At 42.4% G+C, this 18,168-nt stretch overlaps 1 protein-coding gene across 16 annotated transcripts in view; it reads right to left on the bottom strand.

The window, feature by feature from the left end:
- Positions 1 to 18,168, bottom strand: part of BAZ2B (bromodomain adjacent to zinc finger domain 2B) — a 2,602,315-nt gene that overhangs the window by 1,230,263 nt on the left and 1,353,884 nt on the right. For 6 of the 16 annotated variants that reach the window (XM_069616356.1, XM_069616365.1, XM_069616368.1 and 3 more), the window contains 4 exons: positions 4,178 to 4,243; positions 3,489 to 3,533; positions 3,206 to 3,238; positions 2,059 to 2,124 (listed from right to left, as the gene is read on the bottom strand). In XM_069616356.1, coding sequence (XP_069472457.1) covers positions 2,059 to 2,124; positions 3,206 to 3,238; positions 3,489 to 3,533; positions 4,178 to 4,243 — 210 coding nt within the window. The remainder of the gene's footprint in view (positions 1 to 2,058; positions 2,125 to 3,205; positions 3,239 to 3,488; positions 3,534 to 4,177; positions 4,244 to 18,168) is intronic. The other 10 variants (XM_069616369.1, XM_069616370.1, XM_069616360.1 and 7 more) reach the window with 5 other exon arrangements.

Raw genomic sequence — 18,168 nt, 5'->3', positions numbered from 1 at the left:
TCACACGCGTTTTAACAATGTTCGTTCCAGTGCTCGCCATACAATGTTGCTGCTTGCAACCTTGGCTTCAACACAGACCAGTCTTGTATCAGTCTCCCCAACTCACCAGCTGTGTTGACTTCACTGATGCTGCATTGTTCTTGGAGCCAAGGACGGTACCACAGCGGCTGGTGATTCTCCCTGCCTTGATTACTGACGTGGGAGGGCCCCGGGTATCTACGACACACAATGCAGGATTCTTCAGCCTGGTTTCCTGGTCTTATGCTTTCTATTCTCAAGGTCTCTGGAAAGTAATGGTTCCTTGTCAAGGGGTCAAGGGAATTTCCCTCCTTGCAACCCCCTTTGGTTTTGCCGTCTTTCGTCTCTTGCTCAGCTGTAGTCTCGAAACTGCGGTTTCCTTGTGTGCTTTGCCTCGCTAAGAGTGTGCTCTCGTGCTCCACCTTTTATCCGTGTGGGGAAGTGTGATGGAAGTCAGGTGTGAGTGATTGTCGATATATATATATTTTTGTTACTTTATTTTTTAAAGAGCTTGGCAATGCAACAACGGAAACAGGCAGTGCATAACTGATCAGTGAACTTACATCAGGTGTACATATGCAGTGTCAAATCATTCATGAACAGCCAAACAACTTTAAGGTGACCAGGAGGATGACATCAACACAAGTAACATGAGTATAGCAACACAAAGGGACTAAGCAATTCCAGGAAGGGGGGATGGCGGCTCACCGATCTCGTCACCCGAACTGGCAGACAGGGAGGAGATGTATGAGCGGTAGGGGCCCCACATATCACTAGGTCTAGCTCTTAAAGGTTGCAGTAGTTGCCATCATTCTTCGGTGTCAGCAGCCCATGTGACCGCGCGGAGCCATTGTTTGTGTGTGGGGGTTCTGGGCCGTTGCCAAAGTAAAAGAATGCACCTGGTGGCAAGCAGCAGGCACAGACTCCCCAGCCTCCTGGAGCCACGGTTTAACATGGGAAGATCATAAAAGAAACACACAAGGGGGCATGGGGCAATGATACACTCCAGCATTGCAGAGAGGGATGCACACACTTCAGTCCAGAATTGGGTAATTTGCGGACATAACCACATCAAGTGGATATAGTCTGCGTTATCAGAATTACATCTAGGGCATGTGGCAGGGTGGTCCTGTGACATGCGGTGAAGTCTGATCGGTGTATAATGGAACCTGTGTAGGATCTTAAATTGTATAAGTTTAAACCGTGAGTTGAATGAGATGTTGTGTGTATGAGTACACATGCGTTCCCACCGTTGATCAGATATCTCGGTTCCCAGACTGATTGTCGATATTTTCCTCATTTCGCCTGACCATAGTATTGGGACAGGTCAGGTACACAGTTTGGGTGTTATGCAGGCTGTCAGTTAGAAAGCGTTTGTGTTGTAAAAAGGGGGTGGGGGAGATAAAAAGTGCCTAAATAACCAACCAGGTAGGATGGGGTAAAGGTGTTACAGGGAAGGGAATACCGCGACTCACCATCCGGTGTCCCACTCCCCGAAGACCACTCACCCGGTGATACTCCCGCACTGGTCCACCCCCAGGAACTGGATCCAAAAGCATTGGCCGTGACCTGGCCACCTGGATAACAGATCCCCAGGAATAAGTGGGTGAGCCATCTTCCTGTTTCTCGCAGTACACAGAATGAAAAAAGGGCACATAACATCTGTGGATTACATCCTCCTTGGAATACTTTGAGGGATTTCTAAAGTAGGAAGGTGCTAAATAATTCTAACGCAGTGGAAATCTAGCTTTATGGGAGTTCTCTAAAGCTGTACATAAGAATCTCATCTGGAAAATTCTATAGTCCGAACAAAGACTATTGGCCTGATGTCCTTTTGTAATGAGAAGGGCACTTCAATGTCAAATTGTGGGATTCACCAATCACTGGATAGAGGCCTAAAAAGAAGATAGTAATTTAAAGTTTTACATGCACGCCAAGTTGTGAGCACAGAGGCAACTATACATAAATAGCAGTGAACTATTAATCAGGTTGAGGTACAAAATGAGTAGCAAACAAATTGTTTAGAAATGGCTTACTAACTTCTGTTTTTTTACGTGCATCCATGGCTTTCATAAGCATCACATGCTGCCTCCTCCTTTCTCGTTCCTAGTAAGAGCAGATATAATTAAGAGAACTCAACACCATTTAGATATTGAAATTGTTCCTGGAATTACTTTCAGACAGACATGGTCGAAATGAATATTAAGTAAACAACAATGGCCAACGTTATGCATATTTTAGTTGAGGTTTAGAAAGCATGTACAAGAACAATCAGAAGCATAACGGTAAAGCAATGAACATGAATGCAGGGTACAACAAGCATACAAAATGTACTCATGGTCAGTAGAAAATGATGCAACTTCATTAGCAGGCAGAACACAGAGCATAATGGCTGGCCGGAACAGGTCAGTCATTTTTCTATTATGTTCCACTCTTTTTACTTAACAGGGCACCAATTCTTTCTCAAAAGCCCTGTCCATCTATTGTGTAAAATAGTAAGCGTATCTGGTAACAAAATATGAGTTTTACTATTTGGATTCACAAATAGGCAAATAATTCTTGCAACTCCAGCACTTGGCCCGAAAATATTAATTTGAGTTTTTAATAGTTTATCAGTTGCATGAAAAGTACAAATGACTTATATGCAAACATGGATGATATAATTTTAAAATACACTGATGAATGTCCCTTGCTGCGCTGCATAAAGCCACAGAAGCTGTTCCATCAATGGCACTTTTAAATGCATAGTATGCACAGCTTGTGCTAGCAGGCAAAATAACACCCTTCAACACTTTTTGAAAATACCCAAATAGAAATCAGGTATAAAAGAATGAGTTCTACTGTAGTAATTTAACTACAAGAAATAAGCTTCCCAGCCCAACTCCCCAGGCCCAAAATACAAAACACAATGTGTACATTTGGTATTAAATGACAAACAAAGTTGAATCCAATGTTTTGTTGTTTTAGTCAACGCAGCCTTAAAGGTAGATTGCTGTTACAGTGATAAGATATTGAGACAAGCTATACTTTTATAGACAGACAGCAGATGTACGCAGTGCACTGTGTTGTGAAGCCATGCAGCAAAATGTAATGTGACAGCAGCCAATGCTACACTTTATGCATTGCTATGACAACCATATCACAACCAAACCACGATGCAGTGTTAGATGAACAAAAATAAACATACCCATACCATATCTAGTCTATGCCTCTCCAACTCCTGGTAGAAAGAGTTGGCACAACATTATGAAAAAGAAATCACAGTGACATAAAACACTTCATCAACAAATCCCAACATCTCACTATCAAAGAAAGGTATGCAAACATAAGAGGAAAGAAAATATATTACAAAAATTGACAATAAAATAAAGTCTTTGCAAATTAGCCAGTAAAATGTGTTTATTGATAGATTTTATTTTAAAGAAAGTATGCATACATTTAAATATTCTGCCCCATGCAAATGTACAGACCTGATGTTTTAAAATGATCGCCTGTTGCCTTCTCAGCTCCTTTTCCTGTGGAAAGAAAAAACTATCAAACATAGTTCGGGAGCTCCACATGTGTTGAATTTGTATTAGCATTACAAATACATAATATGGGGTTGTTTTCTTTTTGGATGGGAGGATGAACATTTCCACATGATTCCCTTTCTAGATTCATTCATGTATATCAACAACAGAGGTTTGGTGTGGCAAACCGACCAGAAAAACACCATTGCAACAACAACAAAAAAGATTCTTGTTGAAGGGAATTCATAAAAGCAATACAATCCTTTTTGTTGGCCCTCTATCAAGAGGGTTTCTAAATTAAACTAATAAAATCAATCAAAGAAGATTTCCAGAAGAACAAAAATTAAAGTATTCATTTTTATTGTTTAGTAACCAACAAATATATATAAATTGACTATACACTTAGTTTAAGTTAATTATAGCCAGAGGGTTCTCATATGTTCTGTTATTTCGTCAGCATTTCTCATGCTTCCCAATTTATCTTAAGTGTGGATGAAATTATCTAACAAAATGCCTGCATATTCTTTGGCCAATATACAATTACTCATTGGACATCAAAAAGTATTATTTCAACTTTTTATCATTTAATATTTTATATCATGCATATGACATTTGAAAGATGTAAAACTCTGATGCTCCTCTAAACTAACCTTTATTCGTTTCTCGGCCTCCAATATTTTGGCATTTGCCGCTTCTTCCTTCTTTTTCTGTTTAGCCTGTGCATGCAAAACAGGTCTCAATGTCATGCAACAGCACAACTACAACCTGCAAACAATCTCAGATTCCAAATAAAGCTGCATGTTTAAAATGTGGCAGTTTATACACAGCACTTTTGAACACATTAACAATCTTTGTCAAAACTGCATCATTCAACATGATTTAGGATAAAGGGCAACTCTGGTAATAAATATAAATGTAAACATAAAAAAGATGCAAACACGATTGCTGATCTAACTAAAAGACTGTTTCCATAGACTCTGTTTTTCTGCTTCCAATGAGTTGAACTGCTTTTGTTATTTATGCTAACGTTGTCAGGAAGATTTGTACCTTTAGGCAACAGATTCCAATGCAAGTCATTGAATTAATTTGCAAACATCTACAGATGGGTATTCCTGAGGTAAAGATAAACAGTGTGGCTTCCATAAGCAAAAACGTTCTCTATTACATAAAGAAAATGGGTGCAGGTATGCCCCAAATATCAAAATTGAAAACAATTCTGAGTCCTAGCAATAATTGATTTCACATCGAATGTGGCCCTCATCAATGATGGAATGCCCAAAATGGTAATGGGGAGCAAAGAGTGTATATATACACTTTATGCTTTGTGACAGCCATGTAGAACAATATGATAGTACAGTTAATGTTTTGTAAAAGGTTTGAATCAGAGTGACACCAAGGATGAATAATTACAATATTCCTAGGAAAAATAACATGCAAGTCTGATCAACAATTTTTGATTGGTAGAAACGTCCTGTGGACAGACTACTCAAAACCTAATAATGTGGTCAAGATGAAATATGTCACCTCTTATTCTCTACAAGTTACTCAACGTAGCGACTACTGCCCTCATAGTTAATAGTCCCTTTTACTCAATATGTTTGGGTTTTTGCTCCTGTGAAAGTGGATGGGACTGGAGTACTCTGTCCAGCAGCATTCATTTTAAATATATGTTGATGGTGCATTCGCAGGGAACGCATGCACATGCATCTCCCAACCGCTGCACCAACCAGCAATCCTCTTCAATATTCTTTATGAAATATATGGCGACTTTTATTAGCAGCAATGGATGGTGGGACCAATGGAAGAAAGGGGACTATGGACTAGGTGTACATTATTCACTCCAGTGAGATAATCAACATTACTTACCTGTAGGTTTAGTGGTCCGCTATTGTTATTTTAAATAGATTAATGCGCTTATTGAATATTTACCCAAGGGGAATCCCACATGTTAAAAACATTTTCCACAGTAATACATACATGTGCACATTAGTATGCACCTTCCACTAAGGATTGTTTTTTTAAGGCAAGCTGGCTTTTTTAATCTCAAATGCCACTAGCCCTGCTAACCACTTAGCTCAACCCCCATCACCTCACACTAAAGATTCGAAGCATGTAAGATTAACACTCAAGACTACCTCAAGGTAGGCCATGTAAATCTATATGTTAAGATGGATTGTGCAAATCTGTACTGGTGGACAGACTTCCGGCGGCTACCGTAGTTATAGTGATTAGGTTAAATCTGAGGGGTTAGCCAAACCAATCAAGGTAAGCATGGAGAGTGGTCAAGGCTTAGTCGCAGGAGAGGTGAGTGGGGAATGGGGTCCAGGAAAGAGGTCCACAAAGTGCAATGCACAATGATAATACTTAGGCAAGCATAGGCCCAAAAACACACTAGAAAATTAATCAAGCAGGTAATACAATCACACAACACTCAGTTATATACAGCCACCTTTGGTTTGTACGAATGCATACAATTCATGTTAACACCTGAAAGGAAGGTAAGCAATTATGCAATTGAGGAAAACCAGTTCAAGAGTGTGATACCCTAACTTTATGAGTCCAATCCCTAAGTAGACTGGGTCACAAGGTTCCTTTAGGAGAGGGGACAATGTTGGGAAAGATTCTTGTGGTGGTGAAAAATGTTACAAGTAAGCAAGATACTTTTTCTATCTCTTGGAACAGCTTTTTAAGCAAATGTTTAAAAAGTGAGGGAATAGAATGAATCCAAGTTATTCATAAAGTTTATTATAGGGGAGATGGGGACTTCTGTACGTATTCTGATTACTTACCACCCTTACTCTCATTCTTCCAAATGACTTGGCAGGTGAACTGGAAGTCGCTGGAGGTAGGTTTTCCTGCTGTTGGATCCAGTAGACGATGCCCAGGAGCTGTTGGCGCAAGGAAGGTTCTGGTAGGGTCCAGGAGCAGAGTGCAACCCTTTCTGATGAGGAAATGCAGCGTGGCACTGATGCCTGTCTCTTTAGGACACTCTACCAGACAGGGGATGGCCGGTTCCAGTGACCACCAAAGTTCCAGGCAAAAACGCAGAACGGTGGCGCTTCTGGTGCAGTAGCCCAATTCAGAGCTGGGTGGTCCAGGAACGATTTGGAAGGTTCAAAGCTGCAGAAACCAGAGAAGACGTCAAGACTGGTTGGTCCCAACAATCCAAGGGTCAAAGCAGCGACAAAAGGCCTTCTAAGATCAGGTAGTCCAGCAGGGCTTCACCAGGACAGTTGCAGGAAAGGTTGCCAGGCTTCTTCAGGAATCGTCCATGGTTCTTCAGTTGACTGCACAGCTACACAGGATTCTTGGCTCTGTTTCTGATCTACTAGAATGCCTGCAGGACTCCTCTTCCTATCCTAAACTCTGCTGAGTGATTAAACCCAGCCCTCCAATGGTAAGGATCTGCACCACTCACTCAGGCAGCAGTAGTCCATTCAGGGACCACTGTGGGTTTCTTTTGTGCATGCACACCAAACTCTGACACCAGTTTGTGGATTGGGACCAGACAGTCCCAACCCACTTCCTGGGTTCATGCACAAATGGTATGCACTAGCCCACGAAAGCAGCATCTTTCCTGTGCAAATGCATGCAAATATGTTAGGGAGTTTTACTAAAGTCCACCTGTGGTAGGACTGGAAAAGACTCAGTCTTAGATGTACAGGGCTCTAGCTCTTAGGTTTGTCCTGAACTACTCAAAAGGTTTGGTAGCTATGGGCGAGCAGTCAGGCTTAGTCTAGAAGGGAGGAAGGCTGCAGTGGAGTACAAAGATCTTTGAGCACACTTATAGTCAAGGAAGCACACACCGTAGTTATACAAAAATAGCGTTATTTATCAAATAGAGAAGGGCAATGAAACTCAAAATGCAATTCAGGTAAGTAAGGAAGGTTTCACACATATATACAGTAAGAAATTTGCTGTAGCATTACTCAAATCAATACTAGACCTTTAGATGAGGAACGGGCAAGTATCAAGAGTAGATTTAGGTTAGCAAATCATTCATCAACCAACATTTACTGAATAGCAATACTGGTAAGTTGTGTAGGTCTAGAAATTAGAAGTCCAACCCTATCTGGAGAATGAGATTCTCAAAGATCATATTGGGGCACTGGGAAAACCAGTGGGCAGCAGAATAAAGGAAGACAGATGCTGTCAAAGTTGTCAAATGCACAGATGATACTTTTCATAGAAAGTAAGTAACAAAATTGCCTTCGAAGGTTTCAGGGCGACTGGATAGGCCACTATAAGTATTTCAGCCTAAAGGACAAAGAACACGGTTGGGTCATCCACCCCAACGTGACTCTACAAGCTCAGGAGAAGCTAACAGCAACACAAAAACTGCCCAGGTAAGTATTGTAAGGGTATGGCAGGAAGAGATAGGCACACGGGTGACATTGTTGTGGCCAAAGAGTTTTATTTAGGTTAAAATAAAAAAGGAACACTCTAACTGTCCCTAATACTCAGAGAGGTTTCCCTGCCTCAACTATATACTAAGCACTCAGTCAGGATGTCTGTCGAAAACAATAATCCACTGCCATGTGTCAAAACCTATTTCCGTCCTTTACATTCTTAACTAAGGAAAGAACAAGGATATTCTTAGTCCAGAAGAGCAACTCCCTTCATCTGGACTGAGGCTTTGTGTTCACCTCCAGCTGATGCAAAGTGTTCTCCAGATTATATAAATAAAACATCCTAACAGTTCTCTTGGAGGATTTCTCTGTCAATAGCAGACACAGAAAAGAAAGTTTACTCAACTACTTATTCTATTCACAATACCAGGAGGATAGCTATCTCCCCTCTGGCTCTTCTTGGGGGCGTTCACAGTTCACAATGCTAATGGGTATGGTTCTTCCCTTGTCCTCCATAGGCTTTCCGGTTTCTATGAAATTTGTAAGGTGGTCCTGGCCAGGTCCTACGATTGTTCGTATTATGGCTTCTTTAGTTAGTATAGCAGCCCTGGTTCACTTTCCTGCCAGGCACTGCTATTGTTTGTAAAATGGTTGTAATTGCTTCTCTGTATTTGGGGTTCCGAGACCCTTGTTCCATATGTACTCATTTCTTCATACTCTTTCTTACACGTAGTGTTCCAGATTCCTACTTCACATGCAGTTGTTCCTTTAACGTCTCTCTCATAGGCTTTCCTCACAGTGTGAAACTCCAGGGTCCTTTTATCCTTCTTAAGGGGTTCCCAAATCTGTCCTCTGTTCCCATCAGCTAGCCCCTACCTTCAGGGAGCTTGCGTTCGGTCTCCGGCCGGCTCCAGGAGCGGTTCTCTTCCGCCCCGGGTTCTCGGCATCATCTGTCCCAGCCACGGCGTCTCCGTAGTCGCTGCTTGCTGCTATTCTGCTTTGACAGTGTGCAAAGCGCAATCTCTTCTCTCGGGCAGACCACTGTGGTCTGTTTCCAGCAGTGCAAAGGGTCCTTTTTCCTTCCACCCTCTCTGGGGCTTCTGCTTCTTGCCTCGTGTCTTGGTTCCTCTTGTCTCCGTTCTCTTCTTCGCCGACCTGCTTGCTGCTTCTCAAGGGAGGGCTGAATGAACTCCTCAATCCTTCTTCCCTTTCTATGCACTACGGAGTCCTCACAAAAACCCTGCCAAAAGTCACCTCACAGGTGGCCAGGGAAACGTAGACGCTTCCTAATCCTGATCCTGACCCTGGGGTGGTATTAGCCGGGAGGATCATCTGGGAGGAGAAAGACCCCAGTGGAACAGGAGGGCTCCGTTGGATGAGACGCTGTATTTGTCTTCCTCAAGGGAGGAAATATCACTAATACCGTAATATAGAATAGCATGCTGTATGCTGTCATAGAGAGCTTTTATGCTCCGAAACGATCTGAAGTTGGGTGAAAACAATCATAATCAGTTATTTATTGTGAGAAAGAAAACCTCTTTGAAAGTCACTGACATTTAATGAGATAAAAGTTTCTATGAACCTCCGGGGGAATAATAAAGAGTCTTTAAATATTACCAATTTAGATCCAACAGTTAGAAAGACTGCTAACAGACCCCTCATAGGTCTCGAATTAGCCCTACAGGAAGGCTCAACGGGAAAGGGAATCTCAAGACTTTATAAACTACTGGATAGGGCCCTGCCAGAAGATGCATTGCAATACAAAATGGACAGGGAGAAGGACATTGGGGGCAGTATCTTGGTGGAGGCATGGGGAAAGACATGGGAAAGAGCTCATAAAAGTTCTAGATGTACAGCAATCAAAGAATCGGCCTACAAGATCTGTTTCCGGTGGTATATGCCTTCCTTCAGACTGCACAAGATAAACGTTAAATACTTCCCGCTCTGTTGGAGGAAGTGTGGAGGAATAGGGAACTTCTTCCACATGTGGTGGTCCTGCCCTAAGGCACAGATATTCTGGAAAGAGGTCTTGGGACATATTAAGGCGATGACGGGGACTGTGATGCCGCACAATCCGGAAATCATTTTGCTGGGAGCAGTAGCTGAAAATGCATATCTGGCAAAGGGGTACAAGGCTACACCGATTACCCACCTGCTCTCGGCTGCAAGGTTGACTTTAGCCCAGGGATGGAAAACGGAGGAGGGTTCAATAATTGCATGGTGGTGGATCAAAATATGGGGGATATTGGTGATGGAGAAGATCTGCGCATTACAAGCAGGCAGATAGCTCAAGTTTCTGGCAACTTGGGAACCCTTCAGAGAACTGGTAAAAGATAAGGAACCGCAATCTTCAAACCCAGGATACTTAGAAATGCTGACTTATACTAGAAAACAAATAAATATGGCCTATTTGGATTAAGATACCCAGCAGTTTTCAACCACATACAAACTCGGAACTGAATAAGTTGGGGAAAGGAGGGAAGAGGGAGGGCAAGGTGTGAGGGGGGGAGGATGTTGGGCTGGGGAGTTGAAATGTTAAAACCCGCAGAGCCAGCAGAGACATCTAAAGGGACTCTAAAGGGGTGGTCATTTAAGTTGTAAGATCATGGTTTATGAATATGTTGAAATGTTTGTTCTCTGTATGATTCTGCGGAATAAATAAACTATGAATAAAACAAATATTACCAATTTAGACATTGAAAACCCTCATTCCTCTGAAAAGCCAAACCCTTCATTAAATCCTTATAATTATTATTATAATTTTTTTTGTTTTGTTTATTGTGATTTTTTAGTTTGTTCAAACTTTTATCACAGAATCTATATGTGGTTAGTATTCATCATTGAGTGTTAAAGTCTTCCTAAGCACGTGTGACTTGGGTTCAAGGGTTTAACATTTGGAACTTCTATTGTTCTTTCAAAATTGTGTCTAAGAAATTAATTATCGCGCAGGTTATTTTCATATTGTGACCTGCTGTCACACACGACCACCAGTCTTCTCTATTTCCATTTATTGGAAAGCAAAAGTCTAAATGTAGGGTCCTTTGACTCGAGATTGCATCGCAGTTTATGATCAGATGGTAAAGTGATTCCGTATCTTTATTGCAATGTCTGCATATGTCATCTTTTTGATCCAGATTTTTGCTTATCCATCGCATTTCATTTGTTGGCAGTGCATTTAGTCGCATTCGCAAAAATTGGTCTCGGTGGTCCCGCGATGGACATTTGAGTAAGTATTTCGGCTGTACATTTTGTATATTTGGTGCAGATCCTGACGGGAGTGTACATTTAAGGAGTGCTCTTTTTTCACTATTCTGAATCCATCCCCACCATTGGAGACGTTTTTTGACAATCTGCGGGCGGAGTTGCAAGGACTCTATTTCGATGACAGCGGTCGTCATTATTTGGTCTACTTTATAAGGCCACTCATTTAGAATCTGTGAGTTTGAGCTGGCTGTATCTTGTTTGAGTATTTTGCACGCTGGTTCTCCAGGATGTTCTCTTATTTTGCTTAGGAGTGCACAAGCTTTCCAGATTGTTGAATCGTACAAAGAATTTATTCCCAGTTCGTATCGCAGGCTCGTCATCGAAACGTATCTGGGTAAACGTAGGGCTTTGTGCCAAAACAACCCTTCTAGAGCATCCCATACTTTAAAGTCGAGGTTCCATGCGCATTCGGCCCCAAATGTAATTGCGGGTAGTACTTTATTTAGGTAGAATGTTAGTACTGGTCGAACAGAAAATTTTCCGTATTCATTGTGAATTTTCAGTCCTTGTAGGGCGTATGTTAACATTCTGTTTTGCAGATCCTGGTACCATGGCCATTCTCTGATGCAAGTGCTGTAAATGATTCCGAGGTAGCGTATCGACGTTGTTGTTTCGATTTCCTCATTTGCCACGTACCATTTAAAATGGTTTGATTTCTGACCTATCGTGTTCGTCATTTTTATGATTTTGGTTTTGGCTGTGTTGATCTCGAGCATATTCTTTATGAGATAGCTGTTTAATTTAGTCAGCAGCCGTTGTAGTCCTATTGCTGTCTGGTCAGCCAAGACAATATCTTCTGCATACAAGATACAATTTAGTTCTTGGTCATTTATTCTCGGTGGGAAACATCTTACTTCTTTTACCTCGATAGGTAAGTCAGAGATGAATAATTTGAATAGCAATGCAGCCAGTGGGCATCCTTGTTTGACACCTTTTGACGTCGGGATTAAGTGTGTCAGATCTCCATTCTGATTAGTTCGAATACGAACCGATGTTTCTTCGTGTAATGCTCTTATCCGGTTCAATATTTGTGGAGGGCATTCCCATTGTGTGAGCTTTTGCCATAGGAGGTTTCGGTTTATTTAGTCGAAAGCTTGCCGCATGTCCGCAAATGCTATGAAGAGAGATTTCTGACCTTTTAGCGAGGCTAGTTTTAGAAGGTTTAATAGTAGTAGATTTACTTGAGTGCCCAATTCTTTAGTGAAACCTGTTTGCCGCCAGTCACCGATCTTTTCTCGTTTAGCCCAAGCTGACAGTTGTTTTTGTAAGAATGAAGCGAATAATTTCCCAATTGTATCTAGCAAAGCTATCAGGTGATAGTTTGCCGGGTCAGCTCTAGGTCCCTTTTTGTGAATTGGCACTACCACTGCTGTTCGCCAAGAGGAAGGTAATTCTTGGGTAGTTTCTATTTTCTCAAATAGTTTTTCGATACACTGTGCCCACCGCTCTGGTTCTATTTTAAGCATCATATTCGAGATGTTATCGGGTCCTGGGGCTCTTGAATTCTTTAGTTGCATAATTGCGCTCGTGATGTCAGTGTGAGACTCAGTTACGTTCCATCGGACAGCTGGTGTTTCAAGCTTAATTTCCTTTTTGTTGGCACCATCATTAAATAATTCAGAGAAGTGTGATTCCCAACGCTGGGGAGCTACTTTGTTAATCAGCACTTGGTTGCTTTTGGTGTTACCTGCGTTCAAAATGGCCCAGATTTCCCTCGAGTTATGTTTTTGAAATAGTTCTAGCATGGTTTCTGCTCGTTCTTGATCTCTTTGGATGGAGAATACTTTGACCCAATTTCGATAATGTTGTCGTCGAAGGTGCAACTGCTCGTCCTGGTTAGGATGGTTTGATTTCTTGATTTTTCTGATGTCTTGCAGCAATGTTTTTTTTCCTTTACTAGCTGGTTACTAAATTTATGTTGGTGATGATGGCCAGCTATCCCTTTTGAGGTCGTTTTCACCATGAATTTGCTTAACAGTGGCACATAGTTTGTGTCCTTTCCAACTGTGATTTGATCGAACATAGCAGTGAGTTGAGAAATCTGCTGTCCGTTGATCCGAAGACGAGTTACAGTTGCATTAGACCAAATCTCGTTGTCGTATTTGGCCAATAGTGACTGCTCACTCGTTTGCCAAGTCAGCTTCACTGGATTGTGGTCGCTGTTGAAGGCTTGGGTCACCTTTAGTTGTGTGACTTTTTTAAATAGATTATGAGATGTCCAGATGTAATCTAATGTTTTCTTTGTTTGATTTTGGTGCCAGGTTGTATTGGCTGGTACATCTCCTTGAACCTGTCCGTTAAGCAGTATACAGTTTCGGATCTTCATTTCCGTGTGCCATAATTTGGCATCTGCTGACAATTTTTCAAACGTTTTAAGCCTTTGTTTCAACGTCAGATCGTCTCTCTCGAACCAAGTGTTGTTTAGGTCAACACATATCATGATTTGGAGCTTGTTTCCAAGTGTTAGGTAGGTGTCTATTATTGTTGTTACAGAATTGACAAATTTGGCAGGGGTGATCATTGCAGAATTCCAGTAAGTGTTTATGAGCAGCATCTGATTTTTTTTGGCAGGTGAATTTGTTTGCTGTTCAAGTAATGCTCCTTGCACAAATAGATTTGGATTGAATGTTTCTATCAGTTGCCAATGTGCTGAGTGTTTTATCATCATTAGTAATCCTGAGAAAGGTCTTCCCTTCCTGTTTTTTCCAGCAGGATTTAATAAGATCGTATACCCGTCTTTGGTAGGGGGTTCTCGCAGCCATGTTTCTTGTAGACATATGGCAAAGTTTCCCTCAAGGTTTGCTGGGAAGGTATTTAGTAGGTGTACGAATCCTCTTGTGTTGCAAGAAATTATGGTCTGGTCCTGGGTTTGGCTTTCTGTCTCTAGCTAATTCCGGGTAATTGTGTGGTATTTTCTATTTGAGTCCTGATATTCTGATTGCATGTTCGACTTTTGTTGACTTGACTTGGATAGATGGTGTCTTAGTTGTTCTCTTCTTTGTTCCATTCGAGTCTCTTGGACTGGGTTTCTTTTGGGCGCTTGGTCAGCTTTGGTGTAGTCTTGTGGTTCGACAGAGAGATCGAATCCGTACAGTAGGAGGTCATCTGGGCGTCTAAAAGCATTCTCCTTACAGCCAGTGAATTAATATGCAGCAGTACTTGGTCCGAGGTTCTTTCTGTTGCATATTCGAAGATCAATATGTCGTCAGAGGTTACTGTGTGTAGCACGGGAATGCATTTGAATAATTTCATGATGTTGCTTCGATTTAGGTTCACATCTCCGTCATCTGGGTGGATGTTCTGTAATCGTAGTTTTATTTGTGCACAGTTTTTTAGAGGCTCTCGCCTTTGAGACGATTTTGGATGTTGAGTGACAACTTTCTGTTGTTGTAGTTGTGTAAATTTGGGATTTAGTTTACAACTCGGATTAAGTTTCCCTTTGTGCGGCTGTGGAGATTGCTTAGCTTTTTTCACGTCTGGCGATGTGGTTGATCCTTGAAGAGTGTTTTTTTTCCCAAGTTTAAATTTGTCCGCAGTGTCTGCCTTAGTTCTTATGTCTTTTTGAGATGAGTTGTTTCCAGTTTCACGCGTGCTTATTGCTTCAGTAGTCTGGTCATCTGAGTATGTTGAGAGATCGCATAAGTCGATTGACAATGCTGAGGAGCAAAGGTTTGCTTGGCTTTCAGAAGCCAATCGCCGGTGTTTTTTTTTTATTGGAGTTTTTAGTTACGGTTTCACCAGCAGAGATCTGTTCTGTTGCTGCAGATGCTTTTTGGGAGTCGATGACTTTTTCTTGAGGCTTTGTACGTTCAAACAGCGCTGACTTCTTAGGTGTGGTAAGGTTGCGGATAAAAGATTTGGCTACTTGACGCAAAGGCTTCCTTGGGTTGTTTTTGTACGCAGGCATTGGTGGCTTTTTGTTTGGTAGTGTTGTCTCGTTTGTTAGTCCTTTCACATTCCAGTATCCTGTTTTCGCAGAGCCTGAAAAGATTACAAATGAGGCTGAGGTCTTTTTTTCAGAAGTATCCGTTTGGACAGCAGTTTCGTTGGTTTTTATTTTCGGTGAGTTGGATCTGCCGTCTTGTATTATCCCGTCACTCTCTTCCGTGTGTGTTTTTGAAAGAGATATTTGAGGGGAAATACTTGATGGGTTTTGGGATTTTTGATTGGCCGCCAAAACGATTATGTCTGGGGTGTTTACTGTTTTGTCCTGAGCGCAGCCGTTGGATATGTTCTGATCAGTGTTATTTGAGGGTTTCAGTGCTATCCTAACAGTCGGGTAAAGGGCAGCTGACGGTCTCTGGAGTGGTTCGTCGTTTTCATTTGACTCAACACCAGCTTTGGGTGTTGGGAGTTGATCTTTACAAGCTGTGCTAGAGCTATAGCATGTAGCTTGGGAATCTTTTCCAATTTCATTTTGGTGCATCCATTTTATGGATTCAAGTAGTGCTGCCATTAGGTCGTTCTTAGAAGCTTGGTCTTTTAGCATCTGCACTTTTTGAATTGCTTGCCACTGTGTTGAATGTTCTGCCTCATTTGCGATTTTGCAGTGCAGAAATTTTGTGAATTCATCAATTGCCATTATTTTCAAGATCAAGTTTGTCATCATGATCGTTTGTTTGTTCACGGATTCGTGTAGAGTCTGATAGAGGTTGATGAATGGGCATAACGCTAAAGTTGTCGCTGCCAGAACATTGTTATGTATTTGAATCGCTGCGGCCATTGAAAGGTTGGGTTTGGATCCTGATTCGCGGTTTTTTTGGCTTTCATCTTCATGCGTTTTGCATCTGTTTTGGCCATGTTTACTTTCGTTTTCCTCTTTTACGCAGTGCGGTTTGGTGGCTACAGTTGACAAGTTTAATGTTGTATCGCACTGTTGTATTGATTTTGGTTCGAAGTTTTTCAAATCGTGAGATTTGGTTAGTGGGGTACTGGCAGTAGCTTTGTGTCGAGCTTCCGAATTGTAGAGCAATTTTTTCAGGTCGGACAACCTTTTGTCTTCGTTCTTTTTATTTGCTTCATTTTGAAAACTTGCTGTCAATTTGGCTTCGACAGCAAGATAATCTGCTTTTAGTTTTTCCATCAGGCATTTGTCTCGTGCTTCATGGACAGGCAGTCGCTGCAATTCGGCTTCGTCTTTTCTTGACAGAATCAGGGGGAGAGCTTTGCTTTGTAGGTTCTGTTCTAGGTTGGACTTTACTGTGCTTCAGTTGATTCGCTCTTTTTATTGGGTCATTTATGTATCGAATGCCGATCTCTGATTTGATTTTTGTGAGCGGCTGTTCTTTGGAAGGTGTCGAGTCTGAGATCGTGGGACTGATCCTGTCTTCAATACGCTGTACCTCAGTGGTCACTGGATCATTGTCGATAGTGATATCGGCTCCAGATAGTTTACTAGTTTGACTGGTTGCGTTTAGCAGTTCAAGGTCAGTTACTTCGAATGGAGATAGGAACAAGGCCGAGTTTATTTCAACTGCATCAATATTGAGTGGAGAAAGTTCTGATTTACCGAAGTCTGATGCTAAGTTCCCAATCTGTGAGGGTAACGTGAGTAGTTTGCATACTTGTTTCGAGTTTACTCGACCTGGGCGTTTCACTTTTTCTTCGCATATGCCAGCTGCTTTGGCTGCTAGGGTGTAAAGGGAGGGTATCTGTATGATTGATTGTGTGTTTGTCCAAATCGCTGGAGACTCTTCCGTTTTGTGCTGGGTAGTTAGCGTTTCGTTCTCTACATGATTAATGTCTCCACTCTTGCGTTGTCGATTTGCTTGTGCGCTTCTTCCTGTTGGTTTGGCAAGTGTCCAAGGGTTCAAGAGGCGCCTTTGTTGTAAGGTCTTGCCTCTTGTTTGTGGGCCGGCATCGAATTGTACCGGAACTTGGGCGTAAGCAAGCATGGGTAACTTCATTGTGATGCTTTCTGAGGCTGTCGGCTGACAGCATACAGCATACAGCTAGCAGTTTTCTCTTGTGCTCTTTCCTGCTGCGGGCTTAAAATGAGCAAAGCACAATGTTTGACTTTGTATTGAGGTCGGGATCAAAGAGGGAACACCTCCGCAGTCTCCCGTCCAGTAGTCACGCCGTCAGCGCCAAACAGCCGCACAACAGCCTATGGGCTTTTCTCCAATGGGCTTAATGCCACAAGGGCGGTAGCCTCCGGCTTTTGAGGTTTCAACAAGTCACGTGATGGAGTCACGTGACGCAATCGGCACGCCTCCTCCAGGAAGCGCGTTTAGATTGTGCATGCAGCAAGAGCCTCTCGGCTCGCAGTGCAGAGTTGGCAGGTAAGTGAAAGTCGCTTCGACACGGCTTCACCTCTGTGGAACCTGATTTAGAAATGAATGCTCACACTGAGCGGGCAGCAGTCTCCGGCTTTTGAGGTTTCAACAAGTCACGTGATGGAGTCACGTGACGCAATCGGCACGCCTCCTCCAGGAAGGGCGTTTAGATTGTGGATGTGCCAGAGCCTCTCGGCTCGCAGTGCAGAGTTGGCAGGTAAGTGAAAGTCGCTTCGACACGGCTTCCCCTCTGTGGAAACAGATTTAGAAATGAATGCTCACCTAATCCTTATAATACTCCTTTAGGGAATATAAAAAAGGCGATAACTCACCTTGGTGTTGATAATTTCATTGGAAAAGCGGATTTTAACATTCTTGATTCCAAGTCCCACAATTCCCAAAGTACTGGGAAGAAGAAGAGGGCTGAAGAAGCACAAGACTGCAAGTTACAACCTATTAGTGGTAATGACCGACACCGGAGGGAGATTGGGAGGCATAAAATGCCCCCCAGGTGCATTTTATGGCAGCAGAAGCAGAAATTAGAGGAGAGCAGAGACGGTGGGACAACCATCATGTGCCGGTCCAGAGAGGGGCACGGGCTGCAGGAAGCCGAGAAGGGGAGGTTGCTAGGCCACGCAGTAAAGCAGAAGCACAGGACCAGGAGGCAGCGAGGCGAACGGACGTGCATGCCAGACCCGGTGAGTTCACTAGTATATTGTGACACCGGAGCACTTCGTAGACGCCAGCTGCCGC

This window comes from Ambystoma mexicanum, chromosome 9 (assembly GCF_040938575.1).
Source record: "Ambystoma mexicanum isolate Mex_15411 chromosome 9, UKY_AmexF1_1, whole genome shotgun sequence".
NCBI lineage: Eukaryota > Metazoa > Chordata > Amphibia > Caudata > Ambystomatidae > Ambystoma > Ambystoma mexicanum.
The sequence above is the reverse complement of the archived record's forward strand: the minus strand, read 5'-3'. Positions and strand labels throughout refer to the sequence as shown.